Source organism: Halichoeres trimaculatus, unplaced genomic scaffold, assembly GCF_033239565.1.
Source record: "Halichoeres trimaculatus isolate MK-OKI-2021-1 unplaced genomic scaffold, fHalTri1.1 fHalTri1_scaffold_4, whole genome shotgun sequence".
In the NCBI taxonomy this organism is placed as follows: Eukaryota; Metazoa; Chordata; class Actinopteri; order Labriformes; family Labridae; genus Halichoeres; species Halichoeres trimaculatus.
In genome coordinates, this window is record NW_027437182.1 from 8,185,064 (window position 1) to 8,208,448 (window position 23,385).

At 38.0% G+C, this 23,385-nt stretch overlaps 1 protein-coding gene across 1 annotated transcript in view; it reads right to left on the reverse strand.

Moving 5' to 3' along the window:
• Nucleotides 1-23,385, reverse strand: part of brinp3a.1 (bone morphogenetic protein/retinoic acid inducible neural-specific 3a, tandem duplicate 1) — a 79,169-nt gene that overhangs the window by 11,534 nt on the left and 44,250 nt on the right. Inside the window, exons 5-7 of the mRNA XM_074668506.1 lie at nucleotides 12,826-12,931; nucleotides 12,144-12,380; nucleotides 1,344-1,566 (exon numbers count right to left, since the gene is read on the reverse strand). Coding sequence (XP_074524607.1) covers nucleotides 1,344-1,566; nucleotides 12,144-12,380; nucleotides 12,826-12,931 — 566 coding nt within the window. The remainder of the gene's footprint in view (nucleotides 1-1,343; nucleotides 1,567-12,143; nucleotides 12,381-12,825; nucleotides 12,932-23,385) is intronic.

Below are 23,385 nucleotides of genomic sequence, written 5' to 3' on the forward strand. Positions count from 1 at the left end.
TTGGATTTGATTTAAAATCATACAAATGGAAAAGGTGTGATGAGTTTGTTTCTTTGTTGCCACAAGACTTTAAAGGTGACTAAACCATGAGAATGATGGTATCCAAAGCAGCAGATTAAGAAGAACAGCAATGTGTGCAAATAGTTAGTCTCATTTTCTACTTATCAGCTGAATTTAGTATCTTAAGCCTTTATTTGTTAGTTCTTGTCTGTTTTTGGATTGAGCTTCAAGTGTAATGCAAGAAAAATTCTCAGTATAATATTTGTTTGTATGGGACACACTGAGAAGTCAGCTGATCTTTCTTAGGTTATTTTTTTTTTTTTTTTTTGATGAACCCAGCTTTGGAATTATTTGATAAGATAGTCATCTAGATTCATAAATCTAATGGCCTCAGTGGCTACATTAATTTCCTGTGTAGCAAAATCTTGCAGTCTTCTGGTGTTAAGGATAAATGAAATTTTGCTTACTAGCCTGGAAATCCTCAGGAAAACATCCCATACAATGATGCAGCTTTTTCTGTTTCCTGCTGTTTTGCGAAAACATGCTATTTTTAATAACAGAGGGTAGAAAATTAGAAGCTCTTCAGCTAATGGGTTACAGTGCGCCTATATATGGTCTGACAGAAATCGTAGGTGTCTGGTGAAATCATGGTGTAAGAATAACGCTCAGTTTAACTGAAGGTGGATTAAATTTGATTGAGCAGGAAGTGGAGGTGGCTTCAGCTGCAGCTAAAAATCACACAGCAGAGGATGAATATTGGTTTCTCACTTGAATTAGCTCATGAAACAAAAACTGTACTGCATCATCTGTACTGATATAGTCACATTCATTTTTGATCACTTCCAGAGTCTGGAGAGTTTGTGAAACTACTTGAGAAAGACTCAAGAATAGACAATGATACTGGGGAAACTTTTTTTTGTCTATGATTTCATCTCAGGCTAGTTAACCAACAGGAAAATCTTCCCAACTTTGCATTTTCCTTTGAAACACAGCAAAGTTTAATTTCACAGGAGGATAGCTTTGATTTCCTGGATGCAAAGAGGACCCAGGCTGGGAGTGCAGCCAAGTCATCAGGTGCCACACTTTAGCTCACTTCAGTGGGACCTCTCGTGAATATCAAAGGGCTAATATACTGTGTGCACTATTAGCATAATGCCTAGTTGGAGGGATAACAAAGCGCTGCACACAGAGCGGCTGAAGAAAATAAATGAGCAGCAGCGTTCACAGCCTGCTTGAAAGAACTTGTGATGTTGCTGCAAGCTTTGGAATTTTTTTGCTTATTTTCACACAACAACCCACACTTTTCAACATCATCATCATCACAGAGGTCAGCAGCTTCTCACCTCTCTCTCAGCATGATAATTTTGGGCTGAGTTCGACACCTCTTGCTGAGTGTGAAGAGCTTGTTGACGATGCGGCGTGCTTTGCTCAGGAGCTGCTGCGTGCTGAGCTCCAGCTGTTTGTAGCGCTGATGGACGCTCGGCTCCGTCTTCCAGAAGTACTGAATGGCTGACATGTTGAGGGCGTAGGATGTGGGAAGCCTTCGGACGAAGTTTTGAAACTCATCTGAAGAAAAACAGGAAAGAATAAGAGGCAAAATTAAAGGTGAACAGTTTCCCCCCTCCAAAATGTCGCCCCTGTCACTCGCTTCCAACTATATTTGACTAATTTACTCAGAGAAAATGAGAGAGTCACTTTGCAGAGGCCACACAGACTCAAGAGCCACGGGGCGAACTGGAAGTGATATTGTTTGACGGATACGCAAATGGAAAAAGGCAGAGCTAAATACTCGGGGTAATATTTCTTCTTCTATTAATGAACAGCCAACAGCTTTTTCCTGGGCTAATGCTGCTGCTGCTCTGTCTGAATGAGGGCAAGGAGCACGGAGGACAATGTCTGTGAGCCCGCAGAGCTAATGTGTGCTGCACACACAATGCACAGAGCGCATATTAAATCCAAGGCATTCAATAACAATATCATCATCTTTATAATCATGATTGGTTGTGTGGAGAATCGATGGTGGTGCAGCAGTGATGAGAAAACGGCTGCTCTATTTGTAATTAGTTAGAGTTATCTTGATAATACAGCATCTGATTAGAAAACCAATTAAGTGTCAATGGCTTCCCTGGTGATTATGCAAGGTGTATTCCATGTTCCTGTGAAATTAATAAGTTGATTAAACAGCTTGTAATAAAATATATTAAAAGGTTATTCAGGGGCGCTTTTCATGGCCTACTTTTTAAAATGAGAGGAAGTCTCCAGGGGAGATGGAACCGCAGTGCAGCTTCCATGTTTGTTCATTTAAAAAAAATGCAAGGGATGAATTCAGCTTTTACAGGTATATTTGTATGAAATTGTGGCCAGGAACATAAAGGCACTATGAAATTTTGTGAAATTTGATGACTGCTATGGACAGTTTTATATCTTAGCGGACCTCAAGGTGAATTTTAAGGTCTAAGTCTAGGAGTGTTTTATGAATTTAAATCCACCAAAAATAATAAAGAAAATACAACAACAACAACAAAAAGGGTGGAACAAGCATCAATAGCAATGTTGGAGTAAGTTTTGTGGCACAAAGAATGTAAAAAATATTGACATCATTTTGTTGGGCCGAAGTGATGTTGCCAAAAAAAATGCACCCTCTAGTGGCTGGCTGCAGTACAGGTCAAAAAATTCATCTCCTCAGTCATTCCAGATGAGCTGTGGTCAATCTTTAAAAAATTAATACATGTCGCAGAAATGTTTTTCACATCCAATTGTTGTGGTGATTTTAAGATATTATTGGAATGCCTTGTATCCAGGTCCCCTTTTTTTTCTGAAAAGTTTTGTTTTCATTTGTTATAAGATGTTTATGTCATGTTTGACAATAATTAGGTCTTGTGTTTTGTTTTGTTTTTATTTTCAGGGATTGTAAAATATTTTGGGAGGTTGGGCCAAGACAAGATTAGACTCTAGGAAAAATATGTTTATATTGATTTTGTCACGTGGCTCCACTCAGTTTCTCTCTGAGTCTCTCATAGCCTCTACTATGCAAACTCTGGCTTCACAACGGCTGCCAATGGCGGCGCCTGTGACGAGGGTATTTTGGCTTCAAAACTGTGCAATGGTGAATGGTGAAGCCATATTGTCTACTCGATATACAGTCTATAGTTTGGCATTGATAGAGAAGATTTGGCTGTTTTTCAAGGGGGCGAGCCACATACTCTGCTGCTTATCCCACAAATGCATGTCCCTTCCTAATGTGGTTCTATTAAAAAAATAAAAAAATAAAAAAAAACAGCCTTTCTTACAGTACAAGAATCATTGCAAGTAAATATTGTTACAACAAAGAAACAAATCTTACACAAATTTTCCTTAATTTTTGTGTTGTGTTTTGCATTTTTTCTGTCAGTCAGTGATATTTTTGTGATTCCTGACTATACCACATCACATTATTTGTTATGACACATTTATATTTTAGACAAATTAAGAACTTTAATAGAAAATTGAATTCCAAATTCAAAAAGTTGGCAGTTTCTGCTCTCAATGTAATGCCTCAAATGTCTTTTAAAGCTCTCAGTACCTGGGTAATTTTCTCCAACTTCCTGCTCTATAATACATTTCCCCCTTTTTCTTCTTTTATTGCTCCAATTCTGGTTTTTACCATCTCTGCTGTTTAAGAGTCACTTTCAGGGAAGAGTGTATTCTCCTGGTGCTTACTGTCACCAAGTTATAAAAGTAGTCCTGCTGCACATCTGCTCCTCTTAGTAGTGACCGTTAAAGTCTGCCTTAAAAGGCTCAGGATGCTTCATAATTGCTTAGATTCAATGCTTTCTTTCAAAGCAAATGAAACACAGTTGGTAGAAATCGTGCCCTAGATGCAGCCGCAGCTTTAGAGCTGGAATTAGTCGAAAAAACTGAGGTGTAGATTGTTTCTTCTTTGGACAGACCTCTACCTGTGTTGATGACAGAGAGAAACCTCTTCTTTGTTTTGATTAGTTGGTGATGGAAAAGGAACATCGACAATAAGCACTGAAAACACCAAACTGCACTGATTTTTTTATATACATAACAGCCACCACTAGTGCACAAAACACTGTTAATGGACACAAGCTTCCAATCACTAAAACATGAACTTGGTTTAACACACTGCAGCTGTACTTAACCAGCTGCATCCAATGTAAAGGGCTTTGGCTGCTGCCGCTCTCAGATTTGCAATGTGAAAAAAAACAAAAACAAAAAAAAAACAAAACAAAGAAAACAACTTGATTTAACTCATAGGCACTGCTGGAAATTTTATGCAAACGCAGAGTAGCTTTTTCTGAACAGATTTCTCATAGAAACAAAGCTCTCAGATTCTGTTGCAGGTATGAGAGGCTCTGAAGTGATCCCACACCCTCAGCTGGGTGACGTGTACTGCTATTGGGTATCATATTTTTCCCACCTCGCACCCTACTCGACTGCATTGATGCAAAAATCACTAACCTCACCAAGGATGACCTTGGATGTGAACCACCGGAGCAACAAATCTATGATTCTTTACTGTAATGCCTTTGCAACACTCAAGTAAACCCTGCATGAAAGTGCTTGATAAAAGTAATCTGACAAGACAAAGCAGATGGAACATAAACCTGTAAGAAAGAAAAAATAATAACAATCACAACAATGGAGGGAGGAGGATGTCTAATCTGGAATCCAAAGTATTTAGTTAAACAAAAGTGTTTTCTTATTCTCATAAGAAGATTATATTGGTTTCAACACAGTTCACACACATATAAGACCTAAGGAGTTTATAGTGTAGAGTGCTGGTGAGCTGGAGAAGGTGGAAACTGTAACTTGCTTCGAAACCCGACATTATTTTATCCTCCAGACAACAATAGCTCATCCCTGGAAACACTGTCACCACCCCCCATTATTATCTTGTCAGCCGCTGAAAGCAGGAAGGTAACAGCACTTCCCTTTTGGATCAGTTTAAAAATAGAAGACACTGTCAGATTCGGAAGAGAACAAATACAGGAGTGTGTGGCCATTATTCAAAATAACATTCAGAGGGAGGCTTTGCTGGAGGGTAATTGTTTGAATAAAGGGGCTTGGTTTGGGAGATCATCTTCAAAATGGGAGATTATCAGGTTACACTCGCCAAATTATGTGACTAAGAATTTGGGTTAATTTTAAACACATTTTCAGACCCAGAAACACACCTAACATTCACCAAGATTGGGCACACATTTTACTCCTTTTGACTCTGTACACATGGCACATGCTCCTGTATTACATACCTCCACCAAGGAGGTTATGTTTTTTGGAGAGTTGTTCTGTCTGTCTGTTTGTTTGTTTGTCTGTTTGTGAACAACATAACTCAAAAAGTAACAAAAGGATCTTGATTAAATTTTCAAGAAATGTTCAAAATGGGATAAGGAAGAAGTGATTAAATTTTCGAGGTGATCTGTCTGGATCCAGGACTTTTTTTTAAGGGTTCTTTATCATTGTAAGATAGGGCTGTTTTCACCATATGTGTATATAACTCCACCACAAATGGTTAGATTGCTTTGCAAATCGATAAAAGACAAGGTCACTACAATTTTTGACATATGTAAAAGTATGATCCAGATACTAGAATTTTTTTTCTGGATACTAAGATCCAGAATATGAAATATGCACTGGCTCACCATAATTTTCAACAATGTCAGGTATCAAATTGTTGTACAAACCTGCAACTAACAGCAAATTGTAGCAGACAGTCTGCTGAAAGGGAGTATAACATTTAAGTAGGACCAAAGTGTTGCATGACAATCATAATATGCTTGGCTGAAGTCAGTGCTCTCTGAGTGCTTTTCTGGTTTCTTGCTTTTTTGGAGTGTTTCTGTTCTTTTGATGCATTTTTTCCTCCTTTGTAGGGATAAAACTTACTCACTTATGACTCACAGAGAAAAGCTGTTACACATCTACCATAAATGTCCTGCTGTGCTGCAAAGTTGCATTTGAAAGCAGCAGTATACTGGGGTGTAGTGGCTCACTTGAAGCACTAATTTTATTGGAAGGTTAGAAGAGTTTAAACTAAGTTAATCCAAATCTTAAATGAAGCAGAACTTTTATGCAAAAAGTCATGAGAATCTGTGTTAACTTATGTCAAACATTCCAGAATTATTCCATCAACACGGAGCTGCTTGGTTACCCAAATTGCATAAACATTTTCTAGGCTGTGAAGGGGAGCCATTAAGTTTCAGCTGCTGTGCAGAAAGCGCCTGAACAAAATCACCAGGGAAGCTCTATTCCTCCTCAAACTTGCTGGCCGATTTCATGTTAGTTAATTAAACATCCTTTGGCAACAAACTCGGGGGCACCAGGAGTTGGAGCTTTGCTGGTACAGCTGCAGCTCTTTCACTGCCATGTCTGACAGTTGGTCCAACCTTTCCTCTCTGCTTCATCACAGTTTGCTTGATTGTTTGGTTTAATGAGAGACATTTGACTGCACTGCAAACTCAACAAAGCAGGGTCTGTTTCGATCACTTTAATTAGGGGAAAACTTTATTTTTACTTCCAAATTTAAATTTAAAATTTGTATTAAAAAAGTTTTTTTTTTTAACCCTTATATACTGTTACATAGTTTTCTGTGACGGTGTTAAACTCAGTCACTACTATCCCATAAAAATACTCACAAATATGCCCTGTAGAGTTTCAAAATGCCCTAAAATAACAATTTTCCTCGACCAACGCTGAAGGATCCGCAATCTACGAGAGTAAACTAAGTCAAACTTGAAACAGTATACAGTTCTACAGTTCCATTAAGTATGGGGGTTAAGAGATAAACTAGTTAATGTCAGAGATAGAGGTAAATATTTGATCAAATTGGAATGGAAAAAAAAAAAAAAAAAAAAAAAAAAAAAGCGAAATTTAAATTTAGAAATATATTCATATAAAAAACTAACGACAAAAAAAAATAAAAAATAAAAAAACAAACAAACAAAAAAAAAACAGTCAAAACAAAATTCATAAATTATATCTAAGACATTTGGCATCCTGGATTGGGTCTACTTTATGTTAGGAGATCAGAATTTAAAAAATAAATAAATATATAAATAAAGCACTTTGTAAACTTGTGTTTTTAAAAGGTGCTATATAAATAAAGTTATTATTATTATTATAAATAAATTTATTAATTAATTAATAAATAAATAAAAAACTGTCACAGATCAAGAAAAGAAAAAAAAAATCAATTTTAGAGGAAATAAATATTGATAATAAAAGGTACCTTGTTATTATCAAAAAAAAAAAAATCCTTTAGTAATGCATTATATTACACATTGGATAAACAGCCCATTATGATTTTATTATGATTAAAAATTACAATTAAATTAATACTTGTGAATTTCTCCTCTGGGATAAAAACAGTATTTTCTATTCTATTCTATTCTATTCTATTCTATTCTATTCTATTCTATTCTATTCTAATAGAATTTTTTATTTATATATATCACAGTTACTTTTCTGTCTAAGTAGTGGCTTTTCCACCATTGTAAAAGACCAAGATAAGTACCACATAAGATAAGCAAGGATTCATTACCTGGGAGTCATTTGGCATTAATTGGTACAAATAAAGCCACTGATTAGCCCTATTCTACTTTTTGGATTGAAACAAAACCTACTTGTGTGGATACTGTAAAGCTGCAACCCCATCGAGTCAAAACACCCAATAATATTAAAAAGGTAAGGAACAAATCTAAGCTAAAGTTGTAATATATTAATCTCAAGCTAGTTTTGAGGAAAACAGCTCCTGATAAGTGTCCACTTGATAAGTGGACTGAAATATTTTATTGGGTCTGAAAAGTTAAACTTTGCTGGTACAACAGAGTCTGGCACACTTATTCAGCCAAAGAATCTATAATATCTCAATTACATCCAATCACAGTTAAGTGTAAAGCCAGGGCCAATCATAACAGTCATTAGCTGAATGGAATCAGTCACAGTGTGAGTCTTTATCCTCTATGTTAGACCAAGTGGATCCCCAGGGTTTCAACAGCACTTCTCATTTTTCTGTATTTAATAAAACACTGTAACTCCACTTCTGAGGGCACCTTGCTGCTTATGTTATTGAGGCTGTGTGCTAATCAAGTCGCCCTTCGTACAGAAGCATGCAGCCAGTAATAAGGTGCTCAGCCGGCAAGGTGCACGGTGAACAGCTTACGGCAGGCGGTGCGATGATTGAAACAGCTAGATGCCCTCTGAGCCTGCGGATGCAGCCTGAAGTTTCAGTAATAGCAGGGAGTGAGGAGCAGAGAACGTGCTGGAAACATTCAGTTTCCAGCATGGCTCTGCCTTTCTATTAATTATCAATAATATTGCAAACAGCTTGTATGAAAGCGCTTTTCTCACTTTCCCCTGTGTATGAATAGTAAGCTTCAGGCTGATGCTCTCCAAAAAGGCGAATCAATGTAAGATTAATTTTCTCTTATTTTGTCTGACAAGAAATTTCTTCTCACCAGAATACCTCTTTCCCCATTACTCATCTAACTGAATCTTTTAAACTCGATTTCCTAACTCACTGTTCTGTTCAGTCAACATTATAAAGCTTCTTTTACACTCAGGATTTCTGACAAGTAACTCATCCACTTCATGTCATCACCAATTTAAACAGAAGACGACTCAAGCTGCAATGCTTTCACACTTTTCATGCATGATGGCTGATTCAAGCTGCAAGATATCCTGATTCCTCTTCTCTGTACTGGTGCACCAGTTCTCATACTTTCAGCTACACCTAAAAATCCTACAAGGGACTGTGAGATCTTGTCTCTTAAAATTTCAGCATGTAACACAAATCTGTGGGAAAGATGAGGTCAAATACAAAGGGTGTTCTGCTGCAGCAATAAACATCCCAAACCATTACAACGTGAGCTGTCTGACTAAACTCTTATTGTCAGTCTTACACAACAACACTGCAATCTTTTAGATGTAACAGAGAGTTCACTGTTTATAAATGGTAAACAAACCATGAGTCACATCCCAAAAGTAATGTTTGGAAGAAATGTGTGAGGCAGATAGTATTTTCATTCTTACAGAAATATAGTTTCTGGGAAGAGCTTTTTTTGTTGTTGTTTTTAAGAAAGAATTATAAGGCTGTTTTTTTCTGAATTCTCTTATATGTATGCAGCCACTTGAAGGCAGCTGCAGCAGCGTTAAATGCTGGGTTTATGCATGTTTAAGATCATCACTGGTAAGTGTTGCAGTTTACATCAACCAAAATATAAGTGATGAGAATCCAGGTAATCATCCAGGTATCTTATTCTGGAGCAGTTACAATGAGCTAGCTGCTGAGGTCTGAAGCCAATTGAAGTCACTTTGGATAGTTTTCCAGATTTTCAGGTTTCAGGTTCCTAGAGCTACAAAAGGATTTGCATGGCTGACCAGTGACCAGCAGAGGAAACTAAGAATTGGACTAGACTGAATCTGCAAATCTCTTTTTTAAACCTGGATGGGTGTACTTTTTATGTGAGCCTACACTGTTAGCATTAGCCTGACTAAATTTAAGTAGATTTTGAACATTTTTTTATTTTTATTTTCTTTTCTTTTTTCACTTTCTAATCAATACAATTAATCAGATCTTAGATCTGAGATTCATGGGGCAGCATGGGTTGTCTGAAACTATGTTTGAATCATTTAAAAGATGTTGGCAGGTAACATTTTTTTCTTTATTATAGAACATTTTACTTTCAAGTGCTCTGCAATTGAGCCTGTAGGGTGTGTGTGTGTGTAATTTTATTTGACCTTTATTTAACCAGGTTGGTTTCATTGGGATTAAAACAAAACAAAATTCAAGGGAGACATGGCCAAGGCAGGCAGCAGCAATAACACAAAGTTACAGACAGGAATCCCAGAAAGAGACAAAGCACAGTCCACAAAACACAAGATAATGGATTACAATCCTATTCTAGGAATCAATTGCTCAAACATCTGAGCTTAAACACTGACATCCTTATAGAATCTGCCTCAGTGTCTTTTATTTCAGATGTAAAAACGATTAAGGGCACCAGCTTCTTGAGCTTTAAGTCATTCTGCAGCTGGTTTCAAACTGTGGGTGCAGAGTACCCAAAGGCCCTTTTCCCTGTTTCTGTCTAAGCGTTTCGGACATAGAGCATAATAGCTAAAAGTACTACTGCCTGGTACTAAAACACATTGGGGAAGCAGAACAAGAACTGCCTTATAGATAGAAGTATACCAGTGTGTGTGAGCCTCTGGGTCGCCAAAGCAGACCATCCAACCTGAGAGTACAAGTCACAATGGTGAGTCAGAGGTTTACAATTTGTTATAAACCTCAAGGAAGCATGGTAGGCAGTAGCAAGCAGAGGCATGCATAGAAGATCTCCATAATATAAAATAGGCATAAAGGTTGCAGCAACAAGCCACTTTTTACATTAAAAGAAAAAAAAACAACAACTTGTTTCTGAAATAAAAACAATTTTTGGCTCAGCTCTTTCACAAGACACAGCAAGAGGTTTAAAATGTAAGGAGTCATCAATCAGTTTACCATGGTTTTGTAACAGTGTACAACCTGAATCTTCTTTCCATCAACAGAACACAGCACAGGACAATTTTGAGACCTGGTCTTAGATCTGGTAAGATCTGTGAGTGGCTTGATACAAAGGGACGTGCATGGCGGGTGTGGTTGTAGGACTAAGTGAAAGCTATGTTAAGAATATAAATAAAAGGTAACATGAACATGGGTGTGTCTGGAAATCTGTTTATTTTATTATGCCCTTATCTCACAAATTTTCATAGCAACTTGCAACTTGTATTTCAGAATATTACCGGCTTTTTTTTCTTTTTTTTTTTCTATATATATATTTTTAATAAGGGCTTTTTTTTTTAAAGTAAGGCTTTTATTGTTTATATTTACTGGAGCCATTTAGTCAGTGGAAGTTTGTTATAAAGTCTTTCACATGACAGAGGTTTTTCTGAGACCTATTCCTTTTTTGATCCAAGACCTGACTCCTTACACTGAGACCTGAATATGTCTTAAAATGTCCACCATGCTGCCATGTGGACAATAAATAAGCTAGCATAGAATAGTATAGAATATTCTTTCATTGATCCCCCATAGTTATTTTATTTTATTTTTATTTTATTTTTTGCCACAGCAGCTGCAGTAAATGCAATAACATTAAGAAATAGAATAATGATAAAAAAATATGAAATTACAAATTTGTAGGAAAAGCTGCAGCATACGATGACATCTACGGTTACATCACAGTAACATTTCCGCAACTTTTGTTTGTCTCAGGTGTGAAACCTAAAATCCAGCACTGAGAAGCCTTTGTTAGACTGATTCACTGTTGACCTTGTCATATCACTGTACACGTGGCCCTCCCATTTCCCAAATGCTGACGAGTGCACCGTGCAATCTGTGTGCACAGCCCGGCTCAAATAACAGCAGGTGTACTTGTTTGATTACAGAGGACGAGCATTTGGTGTTTTGACAATATACACCACAAAATGACAGATTTGTCAAGTGTTAGAGATTTCTCTGCTCCTTCTCCTGACTCAGCTCTGCCTTTAATATCTCTGTCTGCACGAGGCCACTGAGGGACATGTTGCAAATCAATAAGCACGGCTGCTTTATGGAAAAATTGGATTTACAGGATGTTTTCCCATCAGTGTGATGAGGTGCCTTTAATTTTTCACACATTTAATTTGGCGGGTTGTGCAACAAACATCCAGTCTGTGAAAAAAACGGTGAAACCATTCTAGAGGAATTTTATGATGCCATAACATATGATATCATAAAACGCAAAATAAAAATATGCAAACGTGCTTTACATTTATGAGACACTTTTACATTTTGTTGTGAGTGTAAGAATTTATTAGCGGTTTTTCACACCTTACTCCAAGACTTGGGAGAATCCATCAAGTCTGAGCCATTTCATTTAATAGGCATGAGATGTTTTTCTCTCTTTTAGTGTCATTTTGCGAGATGCTGCTTTATCAAATGGCTCCTCTGTGTACTGATGAGTCCCTATTACGTGGATTGGATGCAATTGTCCCTTTGTTTTCATGGCCTCTCTGTCTTTGTTCCCCTCCCCTAACCACCCGTCTAACAATGGGGTCTAATTTGCTGTCAGTGGGAGGGTCGCAGCAATTGAAGAAGAGCAAAAGCAGAAAACACAACAGACCTGACTCCTCGAAGTCTTGGTTGGCCATGTTCCAGGATTCTCGAATTTTCTGCAAACTGGCTTCCATAGCCCTTAGATCCACCTCGGGGCAATTACACCGCGGGTAGTCCACAGCACAGTGGCACCAGCAGTCATTGTCTCGGCACACAAACTGGCCCTCCTCGTTACATCCAATGTAGCTGAGTGCCGCCTGCACAAACCTGGCTCTCAAGTAGTCTGGCAGTACGGACTGCAGGCCTGAGGCAAGGACAAAACCAGGACAAAAAAAACAGTGAAATGTCACACGGATGAATGAAGAGAGGAGCTGTAAGTGCTTTAGTTACTGCAGAAAATGTGTTTATGGCTGTTGTTACGCTGAATCTGTAAATCACCAGGGGCCGGGACTCATTCTATCTGTTTTTTTGCCACGCCTGACATATGCTTGGTGACACATGCAGTATGCTGAGATTCACTTAAAGTTTTATTTTTACTGCACACTTCTGCTTCTTCTGAATCATTACTGTCTGGGATTCACTTCAGAACTCTGCAAGCATGCGTGGAAAAAAAAAGAAAAAAGAAGCCAAAGAGTGATTGAAGCTAAATTCGTTCTGACATTCTCATGCTGCAGTTATAAGCTTGCCAGAGAACAGACACTGTGACAATTCCATCAGAAATTGGGGGAGTTCAATTATGGATGGCCAACCTTGCAAATGAATCTTGTTTTCGGGGCTCTGAACCAAAACGGAGCTGACAGAATCAAGGTTGTCATAGTTACTGCATCCGAGTGGGCCCGTCCTTGTTTCGGTCACCTAAAGGAAAGAAAACAGAGGCACATAACAATAATCCATACTGAGAAAGTAACACACTGATTGAATATACAGAAAAGAGGGGGCAGAGATGAATGAGGGAGAAAAAAGATGAAGCATGTGACGAAATGTCATGCTGCACAAGATTAACATCCTTTCCCTTCACTATCCCCTCTTTTGAGAAACGAGAAATATATTACGCACAATTTAGACTTCTCCATTATGCAAATCATATTTAGGAGAATGACTTTGTGAGCTACTGGGCTGAAAATTGAGCTGTGATAAGGATCCCTGGAGTAAGAGCCTAATGAGTGAGCTGTGGCATCATCTATCATATTCATGTCTGCATTTTGTTTACCCATTACAGTGCCCACTGATGCTCATAACATACAAAAATCTGTTTTGATGACAGTGTAAGCATGTCCTATTCAATTACACACACACCTGAGGCTTCTTGTGAACGTTTGGTGGATATTTTTTTACTTGAGGTATGGAATGTTGTTACAGGTCTGCAGATTTAATGAGAGAATTGGCTGGTGGTGGTGGACTTGTTTTTCAAAAGTGGCCCAGAGGAAAAGACCACTCCATTAATATAACATTACACACCTAATGGTGCCACACTCAAAACAAACGCTTGTGTCCTTGATCATTGTTGTTAAGTGTTGCCGTTTACATTAGATAAAACATAACTGATGAGAACCCAGTTAATGACTCAGGTAAGTTACTCTGCTGCTGTTACCATGAGCTTGCTGCTGATGTCTGAAGCCAAGAGATGCTACTTTGGACCATTTTCCAGATTTCCTACTTCCCTTAACACCTGCAAAATGGCTTTGCACATTGATTTTATTTACTTTAGAGCACTATTGTAAATCAGTGTAAACAATGTTGGTCAACCTGAAGTTAAGCTACCGAGAGTATATTTCATCAGACTGTTATCTTGAACACCCACAAAAAAAAAAAATAAATAAATAAATAAACAAACAAATAAACAAATAAATAAATAAATAAATAAATAAATAAATAAATAAATAAATAAATGAGCTTTGCGTAATAACTATGGTTGTTAAAAGCCTTGAAAAAATAGGTCTCTGGTAACATTGATGGAGAACATAACGGTGGCGTACTGCGTAAAAAAAAAAAAAAAAATCCTCCTGTATTTAAACACAACTATCTCATAAAAACAGATTTTTTTAAATATTTTATTTATTTATTTATTTTTTAGAATAAAGTGTTTATACGAGATACCATCTTGGAAAAACATAATTTCCCATGACTATGCTGCAAGTATTTGCCGCTCATTGGGTCAAAGCAAGAAAGGAAGGCTTTTTAATGTGTTTCAGTTATCAGTCAAATGTTTTATGTTTTTTTATCGAGATGACGATTAAAGGTTTTCAGGAATTCCTCCACTTTCCAGACTCCTGTTTTTATGAGACAGTACCTCATTAAAAATGGGAAATCAAAAATATATCAATAAATAAATTCTGCTTTTACAAGATAGAACCTCGTAAAAACAGGAAATTCTAAAGTATATAAATTTATGTTTTTACTACATAATAACTAGTAAAAACAGGAAAATAAAAAAAATAAAAAAAATAAAAAATCCTATTTTATGAGATAGTTATGTCGTACAAACATGATTTTTTTCATTTATTTTTGTGTGAATGCAATATTCCACTGTATGATTTTAAACATTGCTTTACATATTTTAGAGCATAAAAATATTGAGTGGTGATAAATGGCTGACCAGTAACCAGCAGATGAAACTCAAACTCATCTGTATGGAAACAGCACCTTTCATACTTTGAAACATGCACCTGAACCTTCTCCCAGACGGCAGCACCTGAAACTCCTCATGTAAATGATGCTGGGAGTCCATAACTATGGCCTGTGCCTTAGAGATGGTTCTACCTTCGTAAATGTGCTGAAGGTTAATCAAGAAAGAAAATATATCAAAACAGTCATGATCAAATGAATAGTAGCGATAACAGAAAATATGATTCAAAATTCAAATCTGGAATAAAAAGGCAGATCTTAAGTTTACGGTTAAAAATACCCAGAAGGAAAATGATAGGAGGACAGCACAGAAACTATTCATGGATGTTAAACATCAGGATCTGAGTGAGTCAGACATCTACTAAACTGAAGAAAACAGACACCAGGCAACCAGAAGTTACGGTTTTGACTTTAAAGAAAGTTAAAATGTTGGGTTAGTTGTGATTGTGTGTAGATGGGTGTGTGAAAACTTTGGCCTGAATGTGACAGGTTTTAATGTTATTTCCTGCATGTATGTCCACGTAGGTTGAACTATATTGTTACAGTGATTAATTGTGCATAGTTATGGACACATTATTCTACATGAAAAAAACAAACAAACAAACAAACAAAACGAAACAAAACAAAACAAACAAATACTACGCTTCTCACTATCAGCTGATCACGGGCGTGTCAGCTTTTCTCTCTATCCAATCACATCCACACAGATTCAATCGTAAGCCAATTATGACATAGCTGACAAATTTTAAATTCTGTCTCTTCAGCCTGTCAGCCTTCTTTCAGGCTCACAACCTTCCCTCTCCCCCGTGCACCTCCAGTCTTCATTGCTCAGTTCTCTGCTCTTCAGCCCTGCAGTCCTTACCGAATCATCAAGATCAGCTTTCTTAAGACTCTTATCACCATCAATGTCTAGACTCCATCAGCGGGTATTCATAATTCATAACAGCATTGTACCCCCTACTTTTTTTTTTATTATTTCAAACGCTTGATGGGGTCTACCCACCATACTTTAATCTTGCATTTATAACAATAAATCAATTCAGAACTCTTAATGGTGTATGCATCTCTCCTGACTGAATTCTAACTTGGTAGGCAGGTATTGAGAGGAATAATGTAAATAATGTATAGCATCAAAAGCATCTGCTCACTCTGAATATCCTGGACTTAGATTCTGAACACTGACGTCTGCTTTCATGCATATCATACATCGCTGTTTTCTACCACAGACCAGTTACTTCTTTCATGCTTTAAACTGAGTGTGTTGCAAAACAAAATCCTGAACTAAATGATGATGAAAACTGTTGAAAAGTGTTAAAGTGGGTTAAAAACTGTCAAGGCTTAGGGATAAATCTTCCTCTCTAAAACACTCCACCCATTGCTCAGTTATAACCCGTATAATGTTACACTTATCCAACATTTCTGCTTATTTTGGTTCTCCTGTTGGGAAGCAGAAGGCCCGGTGCAATGGTGTTGTTATTGTCAGACATTGTGTGCAGAATCATTTCGACCAATCACGTAATCTGTATTATATAAGACAGCATTATGCCCAATGGTGGTCTGACAAATTGATGACACAGAGGGCAGAGAAGAGCAGGTCTCGACACAAACACTTCCCCAGAGGAAACTGATGTGGCTGTGTGGGAGGTGTAAATTCCCTCTGAGAGAATATATGACACCCCAAGTAAGCTACTGAGGGTTGAAGGATATTAAATTACTGCTGCTCGAGAGGAGAAAACACATTCAGTTAGCATGAGCTTGTCTTGTCCCGGGAGAACTCGAGTACAAATCTAGGAAGTGGTTCAGTGACATGAAGCGACGCGCCAAATACGTTGGCAGAAGTTGTTGGTTTGGAGCAGGGAGAGGGTAATTTACAAGCCAGCCAATCTATAGAAGCCACAGCCATCTTATTTATCTGCTCAGTGCATCAGCTTTGTATACTTGGCAATCCATCACACATGAGCTATTTGAAAATAATCATGAAAACTTTTCCTAGTTTTTGGGCGAATCCAAGTCACATAAGACAGCTTCAATCCACAAGAAAGCACGGCGAAACAAGACGAGTATCCTGTCATGAGTGGGCGTGTTGGAAGCACCAGATGGAGGCAGAAAGGGCGCTTGGTTCTACACGCTTACTCTGAGTCAGGTTAATTAACTGAGAGCAGGTTAACCATGTAGGAGTAAGAGAAGAAGAGTTGCATTAAGTGACGCCAAATAGACAACTCTCCCCAGCCTTTTCCCCGGCTCACACTTTGTGTGTTTGAAGAAAGATGTGTGCATGCAACGGATGGCCTGTGGACAGTCAAGCAGTGAGTCGTGGATGCAGGGATTGACCAGATTGTCAAAAAGCCGTTGTTTGTCTGAACAAACAGCCTGTGCAGTAAACATCAGGGCGTCCTTGTGTCTGTTGCGGTGAGCTGTGTGGAATAATTCTGCAGTTTGTTTGGTAAATTCATGAAAATAGCACCTGCCATGTGTACCAAGAGCTCTTCAACAGAGGCTCGCAAATAAAGAGTGGGTAAATTAACCTGAAAATATTTTCCTTCCTCCATTTAGCCTGACAGGAGTAATCACACCAATTATTGACACCACACTCGGAATGACCTGTATACGCCAACCATGAGTTGTTTCATAAATCTGAGGATATTCACAAAAAAAGTGATAGTGCTGAAACCAATCACGAATGTGGACGAATCAACTGGCAACTCAGTTACAAGCACAATATCAGACAAACAAACCAAAGCTGCGGGAAGCAAACAGATGATAAAAAGCAATATGTAGTGTGTGAATGTGTCAGTTAAGCCTTATAATCATCATTACTCCGTGATTGTATCTGAATGTAATTACATCTGCCTGTTCCACAGAGTAATTGTGTTACTCAGATGTATTGAAATAGTGTTTATGGCAGTTAAAGCTTTACTGTTTCAGCTGCAACCCTGCAACAATACAGACTTTGATACAAATAAATTGCAAACGTGAAAACATGATTTGGACGGTAAGGAGATTTAGTTTTTTAGCACAGAACATTAGTGCCTAACTTTCTGGTATAGAGGATAATATATTTTGTCATATTAGAAATAGGCTGGACACACTCCATCCAAACAATCTGCTCGCAAAGCTCCAGGATCTCAACACTGCAGGAGTGGATGCTTTTACAAGGATGAAAAAAAAAAAAACACCAACTCAGGAGCACGTTAGGCGTGCAGCTCAAATAAAACCGAAGTGCATCAGTACAAAGAAACCTTCAATTGAAGCGCTGCAAAACAAGCCTGAAATGTGAAGTTACAGCACGGACCATACACACAAGTGTCAAGACAGTTGATTGGTTAGGAGGCAGTGCTTTCACAGGAGCGTTTACCTCAAATGTTGCGATCCAACATTCAGTGCTGTTTTGTCAAGAAAGAAAGCAGCTACAATTTAAAAGGATTTGAAATATTCGCAAAACCGAGATTGAGAACCACACTCAAAAAGCGCAGTATAACAGTTGAAGGTGTCACTTTATGGAATAACCTGGACAGAGACTCTAAAGCAGGGGTGTCAAACTCCTTTTCACTGAGAGCCACATCAGCATAATGGTTGCCTTCAGAGAGCCAGAAGTGACTGTTTGATAGTATAATATTTAGCTAAATGCTAAATGTAATGTAGAATAAATGCAACTATTGCTTCAAAAATGCTCCCTCTGAAAGACTTAGCCACAATAAAGCTAGCTTCCACTGCCCCGCTGTTTTTGGTTGTGGCTCTCTTGAACACATCCTGCTGTGATTGCAGTTTGCATTTCAAATCTTGCACTATTCGTTGTTTTTCTTGAAGGCTCACTTTGGCATACTTGGAATACCAATGTAGATTGTACGTTTTGACAACCACCACGGCCTCATACCACAAAAGACATACCAGTTTTTCTCATGGAAACACAAACACATGTTGGCCTTCCCATCTTTCTTGAAACAGCCTGAAACAGCTTTTCTCTTCCTGGGCACTTTGGGATCTTTGTTTTATTTCTCATTTCCACTAATTTGGAAAATGGCACTGATGTAAAAATACTGTGATCTAGTGGCGGATGCTGTCACTTTCTGGGCAACAGGTAGTATGGGAAATGTAGTTTAAGAGTAATATAAGACAATCAGACCTTTTAAGCTCTTGCGGGCCACTTAGAATGGCGTGGCGGGCCACATTTGGCCCATGGGCCTTGAGTTTGCACATTTTCTCTAATGAAGCCAAATCACTCAGAATCTTAGAAAAAATATATCAAAACCAGTATATTAAACAAATACAGGTAGGAATGATATTCTTAACCTTGCAACAATAAAAAAAAATAAAATAATAAAAGGCAAAAAATGTCAATAAAAATCATGAAATGGAATCGTTTTTTTTTTTTTTTTTTTTCTGTCTTTCTTTTGTTTGAAGAAGATTTTCACTTATGTTTGGGAATCGTTTTGCTTGTCGTCTTTCTGTAAGAAAGAATTCATGGAAAATTGAAAGGCATGCTGGCTGCCAGTTATTTTGTTTTACCTGATAATGTGTTTATTCAACATTTTGTGAGTGAAAGGGCAGATATAATAAAACTTTTGTTCTTTCTGCTCCTTTTCAATTATTTGAGAGTTTTTACTTCTATATTGTACACATTTTTTTACTTAAACATGAATGACATAAAGACCGACTAAACTACACTTATCCTGCAGGGATGGTTAGAGGTGCAGAATAGACTGCCACACAAAGTGAACTGACTCTAACAGCTGTGTGGATTAAATAAAAATAAAACAAAAAAAAAAGAGAAAGAAACTTTGTGCTTAAGCTATCTGATGGAATCAGGCATCGTGTGACAAAAAGCTTAGGTAACATTTGGCAAATGATACCTAAATGACAGCAGACCCAACAGAGTGTAGAAGACAGTTTGATGTGTCTGGTAAAGCATCTGTTGCTGGCTTGTATTTTTCTTTATGAACAAGTGGAATGAACCTGTTGTCTCCTCGTTTTTAATAAAAGTACCTCCTGTGTGCCAGCAGGAAATGATCGTCTGGGACAAATGAAGCTTTTGAAGCTGTTCAGGCAGATAACCGATCCACAGCTCCTGTCGGGCTGAATGTGTTTGTTTTTTATTACGAGCGATCTGTAAAAACTCACGTCTACACACTACACAATCTCTGCTGGCTCCAGTCCAGAACTATCACTTTATTTATAATAATTCTGAATTAAAATCTTGTGATCCAATGTGTGGGTTGACTGAGTACAGTAACGAAACTAAAACAAGATGAAACGGCAACTATTTCTATGGAGACTGCTCCAATTTTCTGCAGCCATTAGGCCATAGTCAGCTGTCAAAACTAATCAGGGGCTGATGCATTAATGTAAAAAGGTTTAACACACACTAAGTGCCTGCAAGCAGGTGATATGAGAGACATTATACACACAATATTCCACTTGAACATTGAAAGAGAGGACTATGCAGCTAAAGTCAGTCTGTGTTATCTTTTTAAGTAAAGTCTTCATTAGCACTTATGAATAATTTTCAGTTTGCTGAAAAGGTGGCGTGCTGAGAGAAAGTGAAAAACATTGCTGAGCTTAGTAAAATTTCGAGGAGCGTTCTGCATCTGGGAAGTACTACAAAGTTTGAATGAAAAACCAAAATCTGAACTGAAGAGATTCAGCGCCACTGGGGTATGAGAAGCTATCCAAGAGGCCCATTTTAAGCATTTGTCTGATGGTCCCCTGAGTCATCAAGTAGCTAGGTTAATGAATTTTAGATGCATCATCTACACTCATGGAGCAAACATGTACTCTCAACTGAGAAATGGAGACTGTGCATTGTCCTGCAGAACAGAATGAGAACCCCAACAGTGGCTACATTTGAATAAGGCTAGGTCAATGTTCTGGTTTCTGAAACATTTGGAATAAACCATTTACATGAGCAAACAGGGTTATTCTTGTTCACAATCAACCAATCAAAACAGTGACGCACGGCAATGTCTAGACATGCAGTGAACGCCATGTTATACTTCACGTCATTTCTGCTTTGTCTCCTTGTATCCATAGTAACAGTAGCAGCAACAACAACATGAGCAGCACAGCGGACTTCCACAAACACAAACTAATGTCCCTTTCGATGGGATATTTTTGATAGCCGTATTCATGACCAAATATTTGGGTTAGTAAAGAAGTAACCTAGGGGTGGTTTTCCAGTTTTTAAAGCCTGGAATATATAATATATTTCAAATTTTCAAAAGGGTTATTGGTGTTTACATGACTGTGCGCAACTGTTTTGGTGATAGCTAATTCCGAATATGAAAGGGTGACTGATCGTATGTAAAGGCAGTCACAGATTCTTAGCTGATTATTCAAACTAAAGAGTTCAACTCGACAGTAAAGGAATGAGACATGAGCTTTGTTTTTACTAAATTTTTAATTTTAGACTGGTGACAAATAACTAACTAACCAACTAACTAACTAAATAAACAGATAAATAATTTTTGGGGAAAAAAAACTATTAAATAAGGTTTTAATTGGCTTTCCATCAAACGACAGTTTGTTGAATTTCTTAGGCCGGGAATACACCAGATGTGTTTCCGGCCCAGCTCCAATGCATTGTGTGTTAGTTGTGTACTTTGGCATTCATCAGCTCACATTGGCTGCGTGTTCAGTCTGGCACCTTGCACAAATGCTGGAGTCATGGAACCAAGCAGTTCCCTCGCAACCCTCTCCATTGATAAGCTCCTCTTCATTCATGTTGGGCTGTAAAACCTCAAACCTGTTGACTCCTCACTTGACTGTGCTTCCTATGTCGTTTTGGTTTTATGGTCAAGCTTAATCTGCTTTTTTTTTCAAAATGAATGATTGCGTGTCTTCTGTAAACTGATGGAGCAGTGAACCAGCCAGTTGCATTGGAGCGGATCCAGGGTTGAATAGAAACCTATCTGATCCAGTGTTGTGATGGAGCATTGCCGGACTGAAGAAGAATCTGGTGTATTTTGGCCATTAGGAAAAGCTGTATAGTCTCTTGTTCAAAGCCTTCTGAATTTCCAACAAGTTCTGGTACCAAGGACAACAATTGCTAACAACTTGTTTCAACAACCCTAGTTCCAGAAACCAAAGCTGGCGTATATTGAACCTTTGTTCAAGGTATCTTTTGAGTCTTTGAAGGTTCCTTTTGACTTCAAATACAAGGAAACCTTTGGCATTTGTCTCAGGGTCTGTTTTCCCTTCATGCTTGTTTTTAATTAAAAAAAAAAAAGTGTTTGGGGAATGAACAAAAAACTTTTTTTTTGTAAGTTAAGGACAAAATAATGGCACTGGTGGAATTCTTTCATGTTTATTATTTCACACAAGATTCAAAGTCTTTTTCTTTGATCGTCTCTGGAGGGACCACAAGATTATTCTGTCCTTATTTGTTCCATATCACCTCAATCTGCTTCAGTACGTTGTCTTTTTATTGGCTTGCAGCATGATTGAACAGGAATCACTGTCCTACTTTTTAAAGACATGGAAAGTAACGTTTTTTTTGTGTGTGTGTTTTTTTTTTTTTGACAAGGTATGTGAAAACAGATGGAGATGAGAAAAGCAACTATTTATGGCGTTCAGGTCTGAAGTGTAAAGCGAGTGAAAATCAGAAAATACTAAGGCTCACCACCGTTTGACTTCATAGATTTGGAGTCCAAACTGATCGTCCCTACGCAGCCTCAAAATTCAAATCAAAACTGAATCAGAAAATTTATTTTGTGAGAAAAAGCTTCAGGTGCATTCCCAGATAATTATCACTGCTATGGAAAGCAGGGTAAATCAAGCACTAAACTAGTTGTCTTGGAATAAAGAGATCAGATATGAAGTTCCACGGGCCACATCATAATGAGGACTCACTGCATGGATACAATAGTGGAAGGCTCTGCAAATTAATTTTGTTGAGAGAAATTCCAGAAGTTGAGCACAAACTTGGAAGCAAGAACTGAAACTTAAGTCAAAACAGAATACCTTCTGAGACAGGCACGAAAAAAGAACTTCTGCAGCAAGTCTTGAAAGATGCAACTTTATCCGCGCTTCAAAGACACAACACCGGATTTGTGCTGACAAAACACAGGCGCTCTCACACACAGTCGCAAAACAAGCCAGTCGAGTCTCTCCTGTCCTTTGAGCTCATGGTTAGATTGTTCACAATCTCAGCTCAATCATCCTTGACAAAAGCCTGATTTAGAGCACGCGTGTTTCCGGGCTCCATGGGCGGCAAAGATAAACTGCCAACCTGAAGGGAAATCTATCTCCTTCGCTGTCACTTGCAAATTATTGCCAAGCTCCATGACGGTGTCTTCTTTTAATATTTTCCCAAAGGTTCAATGAAAATAACAACATATCCTTGCTAGATTAATGACAGCCTCCCTGATATCCAGCCAGGAGGAAAGGGAAAACTTTTGCCGCTGTAGGCAGAAAAGTTGTCTTTTTGTTGACGTCTGCTTCTGACAGCTACAAGGTCAACAAGGGGAATAAATACAGAGAGACAGAAAGATGAATCACAGCTGGGAGCAGCGTATGTGCAGTATACATTCAGAGCCTTTTTCTGTCAGCTACTCAAAGATACTTAACTCAGCTTCTCAATGTGTAATCACTTAAACAGCGTCATGAATACAAAGACATCATCGCTTTGGACAGGACAGGCAGACGAAGCTGGAGAGAGCGTGGACTTCCAAAACTGACTTTCATTTTTC